Source organism: Neopelma chrysocephalum, unplaced genomic scaffold (assembly GCF_003984885.1).
Source record: "Neopelma chrysocephalum unplaced genomic scaffold, ASM398488v2 Primary Assembly neopelma1_84, whole genome shotgun sequence".
Classification (NCBI taxonomy): Eukaryota; Metazoa; Chordata; class Aves; order Passeriformes; family Pipridae; genus Neopelma; species Neopelma chrysocephalum.
The window spans coordinates 2,108,813-2,126,673 of record NW_020897746.1 but is presented as its reverse complement, the minus strand read 5'-3'; the positions used below and the strand labels follow the sequence as shown (position 1 = coordinate 2,126,673).

The 17,861-nt window shown below is 52.9% G+C and overlaps 1 protein-coding gene across 2 annotated transcripts in view; it reads right to left on the bottom strand.

Moving 5' to 3' along the window:
- PMP22 (peripheral myelin protein 22) overlaps positions 1 to 17,861 on the bottom strand; it is a 33,985-nt gene that overhangs the window by 687 nt on the left and 15,437 nt on the right. The window contains exon 5 of one of the 2 annotated variants that reach the window (XM_027691636.1): positions 14,682 to 14,890. In XM_027691636.1, the coding sequence (XP_027547437.1) occupies positions 14,724 to 14,890 (167 nt within the window). In that variant the 3' untranslated portion in view covers positions 14,682 to 14,723. Of the gene's footprint in view, positions 1 to 13,286; positions 14,891 to 17,861 lie in introns of those variants that run through there. The other variant, XM_027691635.1, reaches the window with a different exon arrangement.

Here is a 17,861-nt window from a genome sequence, read left to right as displayed (position 1 = left end):
AGAAAAGAAAAGAAAAGAAAAGAAAAGAAAAGAAAAGAAAAGAAAAGAAAAGAAAAGAAAAGAAAAGAAAAGAAAAGAAAAGAAAAGAAAAGAGGATGGGAAAGCAGAAGGGTAAATGGGGAAAGGGCAAAGGGGAAGGGAAAAATGGAAGGGAAAGGGAGAGGGAAAAATGGAAAAAGAGGAGAGAGAAGAGAAAGGAGAGAGGAGAGAAATCAAGATGTCTCTCTGGATCTTAGGTTATTTACTGATTTTTCACTTGGGACAAACAAAGTGTCATTCATCACCCAAACTCTTCCTCCTTAGTGTGCCTTTGCTGAATCAAGTCCTACAGCACTCAATTAACACAGAAACAATTAAAGCAGCATTTGAAAATAAAATGTTCTGTCCAGAAGAAGGCCTGAGATGTGTGAATTGCAGGGCATTAATTCAGACCTAGTTTTCTTAATGGAGCTCGACCTTCGGCCCCATGTCTGGCACAATGAAGTGGGAATTAATCCACCGTATTTCATGGGCTGTCAACTCATCCCATCTAAATGGAGCACAGCCCCCCCAAAGGTCACCCCAGTCTGTGGGGACAGCAGATGTGGATGGTGTGAGCTTTGCTGAGGCTCTGGAAAGGTTTGGGGTCCCCTGCATGGGGTGCCCCAAGGCTCCAACGGCACCAGGCTAATCCAGGGACCACCTTCCCGGCACAGCCCTGGGCTTCGTGTAACTCAGCACCAGGGAACACAGGCTTGGGATCCCCTTGGAGGGGAAAAATGCCATCAGCCCTCCTATTGCTTAGGCAGGAGCTTGCCTAATGTCTTTGACTGATCCTTGGGGTGTCCTGTCACACACAGTCCCACCATCCAGGGCTTCACTCACAGAATTGACCGGGTTGGAAAAGCCCTCCGAGACCATCCAGTCCAACCTTTGATCCAATCCCGCCGTGCTTCCCAGCCCATGGCATTGATGCCACATCCAGTCTCACCTTAAACACCTCCAGGGATGGTGACTGCATCCCCTCCCTGGGCAGCCCATTCCAATGGCTGATCCCTCTCTCTGTAAAGAATTTCTTCCCAATATCCAACCTAAACCTGCCCTGGTACAACATCCCTTGAGGGCTGGGTGAGCAGCAGTGATCCCACTGCTCTGCATCCCATGCACTGAATCCATGGCCATCCCAGGAGGAGCAGAGGTCCTGCTCTCACACCTCCAGTCCCTAGAAATCCCACATCTTGGAGGACACTGGTCCTCTCCAGGCAGCAGGTTCCCTAAGCCCCATTGGAGGGATGTTACAAAGGACAAAAATGCAAATTCTATTACTCACCCCTCAAGGTTTCCTCCGTTAAAAATCAGATTTGGGCCGGGAAACATGTCTGTGCTCCTGCACTTCGAGATGAGCTTTAATTAAGAGGTAAAATTATTAAAGCTGCAAGTTATTATAGCCCCAGGACCCCGGCCCAGTGATATGAAGCAGATGGTCCAGGGGCAAGCGAAAGCCCTTTAATAAAGAAGCGTTTGCAATTCATGAGCATTAATTATGTCCACTTCTCTCATTTTAAAATGTTATGCTTGTCAGCCCTGGTATTGTGTGGAGAGCAAGCATGATGAATTAGGCAAACCCCTTCTGGTTCAGGACATATTCTTTGTGTGACGAAAATTAAAAGTATTATCTCCCAGAAGATGGAGTGATCAGAATATTTAAGCACTTGGGGTTCCCCAGCCTTCCTCAGCCTTTCTCCCCACGGCCCCAGCTTCCCTGTTGGGGTTTTGGAGGGCACTGCTGGGATCCAGCCACCCCAGGAGGCAGCAGGAGAGGCATCACCTCATCCCTGGGATGCTGGCTGGGGGCACTGGGATGCTCCAAACAGCTGTTTAACAGGAAACCAGTGGCACCCTGGGCACCACTTACCCTCCTGCTTCACCCCCTGCTCACCCTCTGTATTATTTATAATCACACTGTAGCCCAAAACACAAAGGATGAGGAAGAGGGTTGATCCCACTGAACACCCTGCTCTGCTGCAGTTTTCCATCACCACTAACACTCTTCCTCACCTGATTCCCACAGCAGTGAAGTGCCACATCATGGCACATGCTGGCCAGAGGTTTTCCTGCCACCTGATCCCTGGTTGGATTTGTAGAGTTTCAATAGGATCATGAACAGTCAGAGACAGCCTGGGCACTGCTGGGCTGGGGAACTGAGGTGACACCACCAAGGTGGACCTCGTACACTCCCACCCACAGCCACAGCACCCACCCACCCTGCTCACCTGGGCAGGACAAAGCACCTGGGGCTGTTAGGAGAGGGCAGGATCCAGGGTCCCAATGCCTGGATGGCTCTGGGTAAGCCCAGATCTGCTGTAATTGCTGTCACTCTGCTTCTTGCAAGGACAGCAACACTTTAAACATTTGCTGGTGCAGCTGCAGGACATGCTCTGACATCCCTGAGGCTCCTGATCCCAGCACCCCAACCCTGCAGGGAAGGGGAGGGCCAAGGTCCAGGCAGTGCTGCCCTGGGGCCAGTCCCACTCCATTTGCAGCACAGCTTCCAGCAGCTGTCATATCCCAGATTTTGGCCTCTCAGAAAGGGAGGAAACACTGAATCTGTGCTACATGTTTCCAGAGGACAGCCATGGCTGTGTGGGTTTGGTGAATGCAGGTATGAGGCACCCATTTGGGATGCAGCACATAGGGAATCTGGCTGTCCTGGCTGAATGCCTGCACCTGGCTGCTCATTCTAGCTATTGACAGACTGAGAGCTGAATCTATTTGTCTTGGTGGTAGGAGGTAGGTTTGGGCAGGAATACACGGATCAAGGAGGTGTGGGAAGCACAGGGAGTGCTTTGGAAGCACTAGCAGGATGCTCAGCCAGCAAGAGCACTGCCCATCTGCACTGCCCATGGCACAGTGACTGGTGACCCTGGCACAGCAGGAAACCCTGTAAATCCACAGGAAAATGCCAGTCTGTCTTATTCTTGCCCTTTGCTTTCTCCTCTCATCTCTTTTTCCTCTGAGCACTTCAAACATTCACTTAAAACATAACAGCCAATAATTCCTCCCACCACCCTCAGCAACGAGAATTTCTTTTTTGCTGCTAAGAAAAAAAAACACACCTCTCCTTGCATTTCCTAGGTACAAACTCAGGTTTTCCATGCAGGGGAGGTCTTGCACCACACCTGATGTTCCAAGGCATGGTGGGAAAGGTCTCAGGCTGCTCCTCAGCCCCAGAGGGCATCAGATAACCCAGTGTGACCTTACAGTGGGGCCACCCACCCTCTGTAATCACTTCACCCACTGCACAGCCTCGGTTAATGATGACACCTTTTACTTTCATAGAGATTTATTGGCTCTTCCTTCTGCCCTGAGCTAAACCCCACAGTGGGACTGTTGGATTTTTCCAGGTATTACTCAGAGAAGCCCAGGACTGGAGCAAATCTGTGTTTAAATCCCCCACAGAGTCCCACCAAGGGCTGAGCACCAGGCTTTGGGAGGGCACGAATCCACCCTGCAAATGGACTGATTCACCCCAAAAAGTTGATCCTACAGGCTGTGCTGACCACTGCAAAGCACAAATCTGAGCTGGTCTATGTTGAAGTGGATCCTTAGCCTAGAGCCAGAAAGCTGATGCTTTAAAGTAAAGTTGGTCCTGCCTGTGAATCCCTACACAGGATAAGCAATTGAGCCAGCCCAGAGGAGGAAGAGGAGGAGGATGCTCTTGGTGCTTGTTCGGTGCAGGGATGGTTCAGTGGGTTCAGTGCAATGGGTGGCTCACACCTCAGTGCCTCTGCACTGCCCCAGAGCCCGGGTCAGCCTCCTGACACCCTTTGTGTCCCCACACAGGGGACAAGCCCAGCCTTGGACGCTCAGCTCCACTCCCAGACACCCTGTGTCAGCACAGGAGCTCCCTAGGACAGCCTGCTGCCAGTGCTGTAGGGACCTACTGCCCCCTCCTGCACTTCCCAGGGATCAGGGGTTTGGTTTGTTTGCCTGTCAGCTCCACGGGGCTTTATTTTTGCTTCATGATTTAATTTGGCCATGATTTATTTATAGCCACCCTCATAAAATATGCAGCCCCTTCTGAAACCTCTGTGCACATGAGTGCTTGCAGGGACTGAAATCATTGCCCTGTGCACTGCTGGGCAAGAGCAGCCCCAGAGGAAACACTCCTGGGCTGCTGTGGGGCTGTGGAACATCCTCCCCTAGACCAGGACAGTCGGTCAGGCAGCCCTTTGGTATTAAGAGCAAATTTCATGCTTGGGTTCCCATCCCTTCACTGGCCAAATCCAGACCTTCTGGTCACTCCCTGCCAGCAGAAACACAGCTGGTGCCACCAGCTGAGCTCAAAGCCCTTTGGACACCACTGCAACTGCATGAAGACATCTCAGCACAATGAAGTTGTCCCAGGGTGGTCCCCAAGGTTTGCTCTGAGACCTCTCGGGAAAATGAGCAGGTGACCCCACTGCAGGTTTCTCTAGTGAACCCCAAAATGCTGTCAGTGGCTCAGGGGGACCCAAGAAGGCCTTGGAGAGGTGTGGGGAGCATTTAATTCAAACTCCTCTCTGGTAGGGATCCTGCCCAAAGGACCAGGAGCCCCCCAGCCCTGGCATTTGCTCCCCACTCTCCCTGGGAGGGACTGGTCCTGCACCCATCCTTTGATGTCCCTGGAGAAGCATCAGACCATGCCCAGCAGGCACAGAGGGCTCAGAGCAGACTTGAGGCTCATCCTGCACATCCAGCCAGGGCTGGGGGATGCAACCCAGGAACTCCCTGAGATCAGCTCAGTTGGTTAGAGCCTGGTGCTAACAGAGCCAAGGCTGTGGGTTTGATCCCTGGATGGGTCGTTCTCTTAAGAGTTGGACTTGAAGGTCCTTGTGGGTCTTCAACTTCCTTCCAACTCAGAATATTCACCCTGAGATGAGCTCTGCTGGTTGTTGGCTCATGGTGCCAATAGAGCCAAGGCTGTGGGTTTGATCCCTGGATGGGCCATTCACTTAAGAGTGTGGCTTGAAGATCCTTCTGGGTCCCTTCCAGAATGTTCTCTGGATTCTGTGAAACTCCAGGAGGGCAGTGCATTTTTGGAGCAGGACCCGGAGGCTGGGTTGGGCTCCTCGTGGTGATGGAGCCAGCCCTTGGCACAACGTTCCCAAGCCAAGCACCAAAGCATGGGCATCTTCAGGTGCTGAAGGATAAATCATATTTCAGGGCCCAAGGCCGGTTTGGACAAGGCTTGGAGCAACGTGGTCTAGTGGAAGGTGCCCCACCCATGGCAGGAGAAGGAGCTTTAAGGCCCCTTCCAACCCAAACTGTTCTGTGATTCTATGATATACAGTGGCCTCCTGCAAACAGTGAGTTCTTTGCATATGAAAAGCTTCCTGCACGTATAGAATTTGCATATTCAATTATCCCTCCACAGGGTATCTCTGTTCCCTTCCTGTGGGCCTGCCCAGTTTGCGGCCTGCAAGGCCACGTGCTGCTTTCCCAGCACGAAGCAGGGGCCAAAGGAGCCTCAAATCCCCCTCACACACACAAATCCCCACCACCACCACCTCTTCTGGCCGAGTTAAACACCAGCACACTCAGCTCAGCTCATGCCAAACGCAGCTGATCCCTCAAGTGCTGGCTCGGGCACACAAAGGGCTGTGCTGGGTGTTGGGAAAGCCCACCCTGCAGAACTGTCACAGCACCAGGACGTTGGAAAAGCCAACCCCACAGGGCTGGCACAGGGTTAGGGCGCTGGAAAAGCCCACCCTTTGGAGCTGCCCACCCCAGAGGGCTGGCACAGTGCTGGGACACTGGGAAAGCTCGCCCTACAGAGCTGTCACAGTGTTGGGACACTGGGAAAGCCCACCCTTTGGAGCTGCCCACCCTGCAGGGCTGTCACAGCCTCAGGACATTAGGAAATCCCACCCTTTGGAGCTGTCCCAGCACAGGGGCTCAGGAACCTCCTGTTCCAGCTGCTCCTCAGCCAAGAAGGGGTGGGGTGCAGCTCCACCTCCCCCAGCACAGCCGGGGCACTGGGGAGATGCTGGGGGGGCCCCTGGGCTCAGGGGATCTCTCATTAAGGGGGAATAAGAGAGCAGAAAAAAAGAAGAATTAGGTCCTGAACGCAGGGCGAGGGAGGTGGGCAGTAATTCATTATCCAAGCGTCCTCAGCCTATTAAACACTCCCCATTCCCAGGTCGGGAATCCTGCCCTGCACAGGGCAGATGGGATCCCCTCCAAACCACCCCCCGGGTGCTTCACGGTCAATTAGAGGCGAGTGGAGCAAGGGAGAGGGGTTAAAGATTACGCCAAGGGCCAGGCCGGGGCCGCAGCGGGGAGCTCCTCTGCTCATCTATATCATAGACACTAATTTGGTTTAATTTACTTCAAAGGCTTTCCTGGGGGCTCTGGCGTACGCAGGGTTGGGATCTATTTCTCTCAAAAGAGGTTTGAAAGGGGGGCAGGGGCCTTTCTCTTGAAAGCAGCCCAGGGAGAGTGCTCTGGGGTTTGATTTTTCTCTCTCTTTTTTTTTTTTCCTCCTTTTTTTACAAGGGCTGTCTCCAAAGGCAGATAAGAGGGAGCCCTGGGAAATGAAAGCTGGAAAAGTGGATATGAAAGGAAACACGGCGGACAAAGACTGTAATAAAGCAGTTAAAGCACTTTAAAATAAAGCCTCTCCCCACCCAGTGCCTGCAGAGGGGCAATAAAACCATCCTGCAAAGTGCTAGCCAAAGATTCCCCCAGGAAAGCACACCCTTTGGGGAAAGCTAAATATGTTGAATTATCCCCCAGGAAGCGAATAAACCAGGGACAACACGGCCCTTTTATCCTTTCATCAGTGCAGGGAGAAGTGGCTTGTTAATGTTGGGAGCTCAGGGAGGATGGAAAGCTGAGGAACAGCCTGGGCTGGGGGACGTGGAGCAGGATGGCCCTTGGCTGGTGGGGGGGAGAGCAGGAGAATGAACCCTGGAGTGCCACCACCAGCCTGTTCCCTTCTACATTGTGAATGAGCCTGGGAGCCTTGCCTGCTTCCAGCCCAGCTCTGAGCACCTTCCTGCAGCTCTGGGCAGTCACAGGTGCCCTTTCCCCATCCCAGTCCAGGGTGGAGGCAATGTTAGACACGACGAGGGCTTGGGGGTATAAAACCACAGCAGAGCTGGTCCCATTCAGCCCCAGAATGAAGCTCCCTTGGCTGAAAGCAGGGTTGGACCCACTGCACACCCCGGGGTGTCTCTGCAGGCCCCTCCTGCCCTCGAGTCAGGGCCGGCAGCACTCACACACCAGCACTGGGCTCGGCATCTCCTGGCCACAGCCCCAGCCTGAAGAGACCTGCAGCTGAGGAAACCCTCCATAAATCACTGCACGAAGGGGCAGCACCAGTAATCATGGTAAATAATTACGGGGCAAAAAAGTTGACCAAGTGAGAATAGAAGGGCTGCGGGGTCAGCGCTGGAGGGCAGAGCCAGGAGGGAGAGGATGAGGGTGGGAGAGGGATGGGAGGGCTCAGGGACGGCAATGGATGCAAACAGTAGTGTTGCAGGATGCTGAAAGCAGGCTGAGCCCACTCCAGCCAAGTCCTGCAGGGATCTAAATGTACATTCCCTACTCATATCCCTGCTCAAAGCCACCTGGGAAAATTCAGCCCTCACACCCCTGTTCTTGGGGATGTTTGGTGGGGGAGATCTGGAGTGGATGGTTTTATTCAAAGCCCTGTCATAGCAGTGGTGTTGTTATAACATTTGTTTTTATTAACCTGGTTAATAGCAATATAAATTCATGGCCAGGCTTCGCGAACGAAGATTTGGGAAGGGCTCTACCCACGTTTGTTACAAGCAATATAAATAATAAATAATAAAACCTGCTGAAATCACATGTGATTTGAGTCTCTTCTTCTGCCAGTCTTGAGCAGGGCTGAGGTGAACAACTTTGGAGCCCTCCCACCCAGGATGGGTTATCTGACATTATTTGAGCCACATAAAACCACAAAAATGATGGGAAAAGATTGCCACTCACCACTGTGCTTGCTGACTGGCAGCAGTGAAACGAATGTGGATGTGGTTCATTTATTTAGTTAATAAAAACAGCCAAGTATAGCCAAGGTAGAAAAGGAAATGCAAACAATGATTTGTATTGGGGCTGTTCCATTCCCAGTGCCAGGGTCAGTAACCTGTACTGCTTCCTGCACACAGATCAGGTAGGATAATTAATTACAGGTTGCTAACAAACTTTGCCACTGTGCTAATTGACTCGAGCTCGTCATGAGGATGTCTGACACTCTCTGCAAGATATTGGCCCCTGCCATGGACTCACAGTCACAAATGCTGATCAGCTTTAGGTGTTTTCCTTGTACATTAGCACGTTCCAGCCAAGAGGATGAGAAGGGGCTGGGGCATCTTTAGGTGACTTGGAGATGCCCCCAAAAACTCTCTCCCATTCAGTTGATCTTCACATGTCTACACCAGGGTGCTCTGAGCCACCCTTGATTGAACTGACTTGTTCACTGGGACAGGCTGAAGCATCTTGTTCCTTGTCAGCCACTATAGGGCTGCTGAAGAAAACCTTCCCTGCTTGAATTAATGCAACACTGACCAAAGAAGTCAAGCCAGAGTTAACTAATTAGCTGGTACCTGGTGATGGTCACAGCAGCTGGATTGCCCAAGTGCCAGCACCTGCCTGCCTGGTGTGTGCACAGCCCACGTTGGTGGCACATGGAATTTGGCTGCAGAGCTGCAGCCAAAGAGCAGCAGCAGCCACTGTGCCCTGTGTGTGCTGTGAGGAGACCTGGCTGACAGCCCAGCCAAGGGGGTCTGGTAGAAACCCTGGTCAAGGACAGCTGGTGGACCCACCAGCCCTTCTGACCTGCATGTGCAGTGTGGTCCAGCCCAGTCCAAACACCCCCTGGTGTGCTCAGGGCTGCAGGGAACCAAGGAATTACAGAACAGTTTGAGTTGGAAGGGACCTTTATGATCACCCAGTTCCAAGCCCCTGCCATGGGCAGGGACACCTTCCACTAGCCCAGGTTGTTCCAACCTGGCCTTGAACACTTCCAGGGATACAGGGGCAGCCATAGCTTCTCTGGGCAACCTGTGCCAGGGCCTCCCCACCCTCACAGACAAGAATTCCTTCCCCATATCCCATCTAACCCTGCCCTCTGGCAGTGGGAAGCCATTCCCCCTTGTCCTGTCACTCCATCCTTTGTCCCAAGTCCCCCTCTCGGATTTCTCCTCCCTGTCTCGGAGCCCCTTTAGGCACCAGAAGGGGCTCTAAGGTGTCCTCGGAGCCTTCTCTTCTCCAGGCTGAACACCCCCGGCTCTCCCAGCCTGGCTCCAGGGCAGAGGTGCTCGTGGCCTCCCCTGGACTCGCTCCAGCAGCTCCACATCCTCCCTGTGCCGGGGACCGCGGAGCTGGAGGCAGCACCGCAGGTGGGGTCTCACCTGAGCGGGGCAGAGAGGGAACCGCCCCAACCCACCCCCAGGCTTGGCCGCTCGTGCCTGCGCTGAGTCCCAGCCGGGTCCTGCCCAGGGACCATCTCCCGGTGCCTTCAGCGCCATCGGGATCTCTCCAGCTCTCCCGCGCCCATCCCGGGAGCGCTCCCGGACCGCGGGCCGGGGCTGCCCCCGCCCGGCCGCCAGCGGGGCTGGAACGGCCCGGGCACCCAGGAGTTTTTATTCCCACCATAATTTTTCAATTTACAAGGCAATAAATGAAAGAGGAGGATGAGATCTGCTCGGCGCATTTTCCAGAAGTATTTACTGCTGAGAGCACTGCAAAAGCCATTTAAACAATTGCTTTTATGACACAACACACATTAAAGAAACTTCCCTAATTTTTTTTTTCACCCCTCTGCCATTTCGTGCCGTGCTGCTGCTGTTGTGTTCAGCTCGCTGCTTTATGGGCTGTTCGGATTTTAATTGGGCTGTAGCCCCAGGGAGCAGTGAAATTTTGGAGACTCATTTAGCTCTGAGTGTGCTCGCAGCTAATCGGGCAGAAAGGCTGGGTCCTGCCTTAATGTCTGCTGAAATTCTGTGAGCTGGAAAAGCCATGTGTGGGGAACAGAGCACACCCTGTGGGTGATGTGGGAACAGAGCACACCCTGTGGGTGATGTGGGTGATGTCCCTCCTGCCTGAGTGCTGGTGATCCCCACACCCCTGGTGGGGGGGATTCCTGGGGCGGGTTTTAGGGTATGGGTACTACGGCCACTTGATGCAATGAGAACCAGACTGAGGGCTGAGATGTTCAGGAAAGGCTTCTGCCAAGAAGAGGAGCACACCCCTAGCAGCAGACAGGACTAAAGACCTTTGGAGCTCCCTATGGTTTTTAAATTAATGTCATTAATTATAACTTAGTTAATTATAATTTTATTAATTATAATTTTTATTAATTGTAATTTATTATTTATTTGCATTTTAACCCACTGTTCCCAGTGGCCAGTAAGTGACACCTCAGGAGAGGGACAGCCCTCCACACTGCTAATGTGGGCTGGGAGCTGCAACCCATCTGCCATGTGTCCACAGGAACAGCAGCTTATGGAGACAGCCTGGGAGAGCTGGGGTTGTTCAGCCTGGAGAAGTCTCCGGGGTGACTTTAGAGCCCCTTTTAGTGCCTAAAGGGGCTCCAAGAAAGCTGGAGAGGGACTTTGGACAAGGAATAGAATGATAGGACAAGAGGGAATGGTTTCAAGCTGACAGAGGGTAGATTTAGATTGGATATCATGAAGAAATTCTTGGCTGTGAGGGTGGGGAGGCCCTGGCACAGGTTGCCCAGAGAAGCTGTGGCTGCCCCTGGATCCCTGGAAGTGTCCAAGGCCAGATTGGACGGGGCTTGGAGCAACCTGGGCTGGTGGAAGGTGTCCCTGCCCATGGCAGGGGGTGGAACTAGAGGAGCTTAAAGGTCCCTCCGACACAAACCATTCCGTGATTCCAGGATGCTGTGACAAGGATGTGACGACAATCCCAGGGACATCGCACCCTGTTGTGTCCCTGGCCGTGCCCCTCGGTGCCGGCGGGGTTCGGAGGGGCTGGGGCGGCTCTCGGGGGGCTCAGGCGGGGGGTCCCCGCTGGGTCCGTCCCGGTCCCGCAGTTCCCGCAGCAGCCACCGGGCGGTGCCCGCGCCCCGCGATGGGAGCGGTCCCGCCCCACCCCCGGCACCGGGGAGAGCCGGGATGGGGGAATTAAGGAAAAAAAACGTCAAAAGAGGCCCGTTGGAGGCCAAAGCAACCGTGCTGGAAGGTCTCGCCCAGCAGCTCCTGTCTCCACTGGCCATCAAGCTGTGGGACGTGTTTGCAGCCACGGTGGAGAGCCAAGGAAACAGGGTTCAGCGTCATCCAATCCTGCGGTCAGACCAGAGGAGACAGTTTCATAGAATTACAGAATCATAGAATCTCCTGAGTTGGAAGGGACCCACAAGGATCATCCAGTCCAATTCCTGGCCCTACATAGACACCTCAGCAATCCCACCCTCTCCCTGAGAGCGTTGTCTAAACCCTCCTGGAGCTCTGGCAGCCTTGGGGCTGTGCCCACTGCCCTGGGGAGCCTGGGCAGTGCCCAACCAGCCTCTGGGGGGAGAACCTTTCCCTAATATCCAGCCTAAACCTGCCCTGACACAGCTTCATGCCAGTTTGGTTTGGGGGGACATGAAGGGGATGTCAACTCTGCTTCAAATCAGAGGCAGTTCCCCTTTGGACCTTTCCAAAAGGGATTCAACCCTTCACACTGTTTCCACTTTGGAAAGTCACCTTGTTCCACGTTCTTCCAAACATGCATCCCTGAATTGAAGCAACTGTGCAACCCCAAGATATGAACTGATGCCACTCACTTGTTTACACTGTGAATGGCCAAAGAGCAGAGGCAAAACTGAAGCACTCAGCTGTTTTGTGCCTTCTGAGATGTTGATCCAAAGCGAGGAAGAGCATCTTTAATTTCCCCACAGGAGGGGAAAAAACACCTGTGTTCCTACCTGCTCCTCAGAAGGGAAATATTTTTCCCCTTTGCCAGGTGCTGAACCCACTGACCCAGGATGACCCTGAGTTCCAGTGCTGCAGCTCACAGGGGCTCAGATGCTGCTTCAACAAGGGAAATCCCCCCCCAGGCTTAGTCAGAGCTCAGCAAAATGAGCACAGAGGGAAATGCACTGTGAGGGTGGGGAGGCCCTGGCACAGGTTGCCCAGAGAAGCTGTGGCTGCCCCATCCCTGGAAGTGTCCAAGGCCAGGTTGGATGGGGCTTGGAGCAACCTGGGCTACTGGAAGGTGTCCCTGCCCGTGGCAGGGGGTGGAATGAGATGAGCTTTAAGGTCCCTTCAGACCCAAACAAGTCTGTGATTCTTCGGTGTCCTTGCCCATGGCAGAGTGTTAGAAAAGATGGTCTTTAAGGTCCCTTTGAACACAAACCATCTGTGACTCCATGAAATACTGTCAGACCACCACCAGGAGCCCTGGCCATCAGGGGTGGTCACACCGCGCTGCCCAGGCCCTGGCACAGGGGATTCCACGCGGCTCCTACTCCTTTCCCCGGGGAGTGGCTGGGCTGAGGGCTTTGGGACGTGGCCTGATGTTAATAGCTGGCCTCAAGGGGCAGCCTAGCAAGAGCCATGGTGTCTCTGCCAGCAGCAGTTGCCACATCACTTGGATGTTTAATGGCCAGGGGATGAGGCAGCGGAAGCGCGAGCGGTCCCGTGCCAGCTGTTCCTGCTGCACACACTGCACCACGTGCTAATCCCCCCACGGCTGCACCCCCACCTGGGGGGGGGTTGGCACTCAGGACTGAAAGGCTTCTGCTGTTTGTGCCGAGTGGCAGACCCAGCTGGATCTCCCCAGGCAGCTCATGCTGACCAGAACCATCCCTGCCCAGGGGGGACAACTGTGGTCCTTCCACCCACTGGCTTTGGGACATTGGTGGTGGCCTTACTGTGGTATTGCAGTACCTGAAGGGGTTCCAAGAGAGCTGGAAAGGGTCTCTGGACAAGAGTATGTAGTGATAGAACAAGGGAGAATGGGTTTAAACTGACAGGGTGCAGGTTTAGATTGGATATTGGGAAGAAATTCCTTACTCTGAGGGTGGTGAGGCCCTGGCACAGGTTGCCCAGAGCAGATGTGGCTGTCCCATCCCTGGAAGCGTTCAAGGCCAGTTTAGACAGGACTTGGAACAACCTCGTCTAGTGGAACGTGTCCCAGCCCATGGAGATCATCACCATGAGATCATCTTTAAGGTCCCTCCAACCCAAGCCATTCTGTGATTCCATGATTCCATGGGATGGCCATGGAAGCAGGCTGGTGGAGCACAGCCCACCTCTAACCCCCCAAAGACACCAAAAAGCAAAAGCATCTGAGTTATTCTGACTTTTATTTCATTGCTTCTTAGTCCACACAGTCGGTATAAAATCAGAAAAAGCAAAGCGAAAAAAAAAGTAGAACCCCAAAAAACCCCAAAATTAAACAAAAAACAACAGCAAGAGTGTCTGGAGTCCTCAGAGGCAGCCTGGGGTCTGTGCTGGTGCCTGTTCAATTCATGGCCAGACACTTTGCTGACACAGACAGAGGACAGACATCTCGCTCTGGCACCAGGGAGCGACCGCTCCAGCCAGAGCTGTTTCTGTTCCTCTGGACCACGGAGGGGGGAAAAGGAACCTTGGTTATAAATGCTTTATTAAAAATAATAGTAAGAGCAAATCTAAGTACAAAAGCAGTTATAGCTCCATTATATTACACAGAATTATTCCTCATTTCTAGCTCGGTTGTTTTACCTCAAGGTCGTTAACTGAATTTCCAGTGACTAAGGTTAAATGGCCTAGCGGGATAAGGAATGGTAAATAGATAGCACCATTTCATACAATCTGGGGGTTCCTTTCAGGGATATGCTGGGTTGGATTCTTTCTCATGGGCAGTTTTCGCTCCATGGCAAGGACAGAGCACGTTTTCACGGGTGGGAGCAGCAGTTCCTGGTGGCTCAGCCTGGCACAGCTTGGCACGGCTTGGCACACACCCCAACCCCACCGGAGGACGGCCCGGGCTGGACTGCAACTCAGCCTAAGTGATTTAAAGCCCAAATTCCCAGCGGGTGTGGTGGCAAGGCAATGGGACTTAGGCACATAAGTCATTTAGGCACTTGGGGCAATCAAAGCCTTTGCTCCGAAATCCTTCCAACCCTTTGGAAGCGTCTCCCGTCAGATCCGGACGTGCACTTTGGTTACCAGGATCACAGCATGTGGCAGGAGCAGGGAGCAGCCCTCTGGCTGAGTAAACAGGCCTAACTCTGATTTACACCAGCCTGAAACCAGTCAGAGCTGGGGGTTCTGATGGTTCAACGGGCTGGGAGAGGGGAGGAGAGTTCAGCTCAGGGAGGATTTTGCACGAGAGAAGAAATCACTGCGCTCTTGTTACACTGTTAGGAGTTATAGTTCCTTAGGCACTTGCTTTAGGCTTTAAAACAGCGCATGGTCAACAAAAGCAAACAAGACTATGTACATATATGTAAAAAGTGTTATAAATAGGTTTTTTAAACCATAGATACTATATACATCTTCAATTAACAAGTAACCCTTTGAGTGTTTCCTTTTGGGGGGGGGTCGGTTGGGGTCGGGTTTGGTGGGAAGGTTCATTCCTTCTCTTTTTTTGGGGGGGGTGTTTTAGGGGTGGGGTGGGGTTGTTTTTTTTTGGTTTTTGGTTAATTTTCTTTCCCGTTTTCTCGTCTATTTTCCCCCTCCTCCGTCTCCTCCGTGGACGTCACGAGTGCCCTTGTCACACCCCATCACCAGCGCCGGGCGTCACTCGCGCTTCCGTAGGATGACGTAGATGATGCCGCTGGCCAGCGCCAGGGGGAAGGCCAACCACGCCAGGATGTAGGCGAAGCCGTAGGTGGTGTTTTCCGAGGCTTGGTGCCAGTCCGTGTGCCTCACTGTGAAGATGGCAGCGCCACTCATCACGCACAGCCCTGCCAGGAGCAACACAGGGAAGGGGTCAGTGGTGCCACTGCTGCCTGAAATTTCTTACAAGAATCACTGAATCAGCTGGGTTGGAAAAGACCCCCAAGATCATCAAGTCCAACCCACTGTGGTTCCCAGACCATGGCACTGATGCCACATCCAGTCTGTCCTTAAACACCTCCAGGGATGGTGACTCCACCCCCTCCCTGGGCAGCCCATTCCAATGGCTGATCCCTCTCTCTGGAAAAAAGCTCTTCCTGATATCCAGCCTAAATCTCCCCTGGCACAGCTTGAGACCGTAAGAAACCCCCTTAGACTCGATTTATGAGGTTTAGAAGGCAACATTTTCTTCTATCACAAGAATCTAATTTCTTCCAAAGCGTGCATAACTGAGTTACAAAAACCTCTTGCTTTTACTTACTTACTAAATTAACAATTCAAAGCATTACCTAATTAACAATTCAAAGCATTACCTAACACTGCTACACCCACTTCCAAAACCGTCCCTCCCACAGCACCGCCCTCACCATGCCTCCCAAATCTGAGCAGGAAGTCCCAGAAGACCCCTATCTTCATCTCTTCATCCTCCTCCTCATCTCCTTTGTCACAGTGTCACACCTTCTGGAACAATTTCAAGGCTCCTGAGTAGCTCTGACTGCCTACCAGGTGTTAAGTCTCTTTCTCAGTACATTTCCACAGGTAAAAAAAACTCTTTACCTCGCTCTGTTGAGGTCCTTAACAATGATAAACAGCATTTTATGAATATTGTACAAAGGTACTAACAAGCTAAGCTGGAAATTTATACAATATAGGTGTTATGCCTATACCATGTATGGACTATCCCCCACTGGAATGAGCCAGACAGGATGATCCCCAACACCAGCATGGGAGAATGTTTATTATTGCCTCCTTGTATCCTGTCTCCTGGAAAACTGAGTATCTCCTGTCTCCTGATTTGAGGGTTGATGCTGTTGGCTCTACAGGTGAGAAGGGATATCTCTGCCATGATCAGCAAGCAAAACCAGAGCCCTGGAGCAGGCAAAGCTGGAGCACTGCCCGGGCTCACCCATCCCTTGGGCAGCCCCAGCTCCAGGCTGCTGCTCCAGATCAGCCCCACTGCTCTGGGTGGCTTGTTTAAAACTCAGGCTGCAGCCTGACCCACCTTCCTGAGGTGCTGCAAGAGGTCAGACATGAAACCGGGTTTTTTTTAAGTTTCTTTCTCACCTGTCCAGGTGGTAAAGAACACAAAGAGCTGGGCCTCAGGGTGCTCTGGCCGAGCAGGGTCTGTGATTTCCCCATTCTTCATGGCTGTGCCAGGAGCTCAACTGCAAACCCCACTCCCTGCAAACCCCATTCTCTGAACACCTCACTCCCTGCAGACCCCATTCCCCGAAGATACCAATCCCTGAAAACCCCATTTCCTGAAAATCGCAGTCCCTTAAAACACTGTTTCCTGCAAACCCTGCTCCCAGCAAACCCCAATCCCTGCAAACCCCACTCCCTGAAAACCCCACATCCTAAAAACCCCCACTCTCTAAAAACCCCATTCCCTTGAAAAACCTCACTCCCTGCAAACCCTGTTCCTTGAAAACCCCAGTAACAGTCCCTGAAAACCCCAGTACTTTCAAACCCTACTCCCGGAAAACCCTGTTCCCTGAAAACCCCATTTCCCTAAAAACACCATTCCCTTGAAAACTCGGTTCCCTAAAAACCCTGTTCCCTGAAAACCCTGTTCCTTTGAAAAGCCTGTTCCACTGCAAACCCTGTTCCTTGAAAACCCCACTCCCTGCAAGCCCCACTGTGCCCGTGGCTCATCCCTCTTCCCCACTGCTGGCACCCACCCTGTCCAGCCAGGGGCCACTGTGGGTCCCCGAGGGGTGTCCAGCCAGGCCCAGCCCTGGCAGGCAGAGTTGAAGCTTTGTTGCAAAGCCCCCGTGAGCGCTGGGCTCACACAAAGCCACCTCTATTCCTGCCCGAAAACAAGCTCTTTTAGTCAATCCCAGCAGTTCCATTATACAGTCGTGGGGCTGTTGTTGGAGCCGAGTTCCAAATCCCCTGCACGGACCTCAGGACCACCTACATTTAACCACCGTGATATTTGAGCTGCAATTCCACTTGACACTGCTCCTTTTGTTCTGGGAAAGTGCACAAGTGGGAATACGCTTCATTAAGGCGCTGCTGGAGCAGTTTCCATTCTCCCAGCACGGAGCCGACTCCCACTGCCCAGCCCATGCACAGAGAGCACAGCCATTGTCTGCCCAGCCTGTGGGACAGGGACGGGCCTGTGGCCACCCCAGTCACCTCCAGACAGCGAAAATACAGCAGCAATTGTCCCCAGGAGGAATTGGGCAGAATGGAGGCGATGGCTGGGACTGCACTTGTACAGCATCTGCACTGGTTTGGGCGTGGAGAACAAACTGGGAAGTGAGGGACAGCTGGATCCAGCTGCCTGCACCAATGAAAGCAATAATGCATCACCACTTTGGAGCGTGATTTTAAGAATGCTCTAGTTTTGCTTTGACAGGTCAGGAGGGCAAATACATCCTGGGATCTGTTCCCACAGGTCTGTGTGTGCTGGCGCTGCCCCAGCCCTCCAGAGGAACCAGGCTGGGTGATGGTGCCAGCTCCAGGTCGGCTCTCCAGACCCAGGGGTTTGCAAAAAGCTGTGGGATATGTGGCAGGCACAGCCCTCGAGGCTGAGCCCACCCTCTCCACCCCACAGCTCTGGGGTGGGAGGGATGGGAGAGAAGGGATAGAAGTGATGATGAGACTGGAGAAGAATAGAAAAGTTGGGTCAAACCCCAATAAGTCCAAACCAACGTCTCTCCCAGGCTGGAATGACACAGCTATGAGGAGTTACCCGTGGATGTGATTGACCCAGCAAGGGTGGAGGGGAGCTGTCAAGGGTCTTTTGTTGCCCTTTTGTCAGCTGCAAATCCCATCAGGGCAAATCCAAGTAGTCTTTAGGATTCCAAGCAG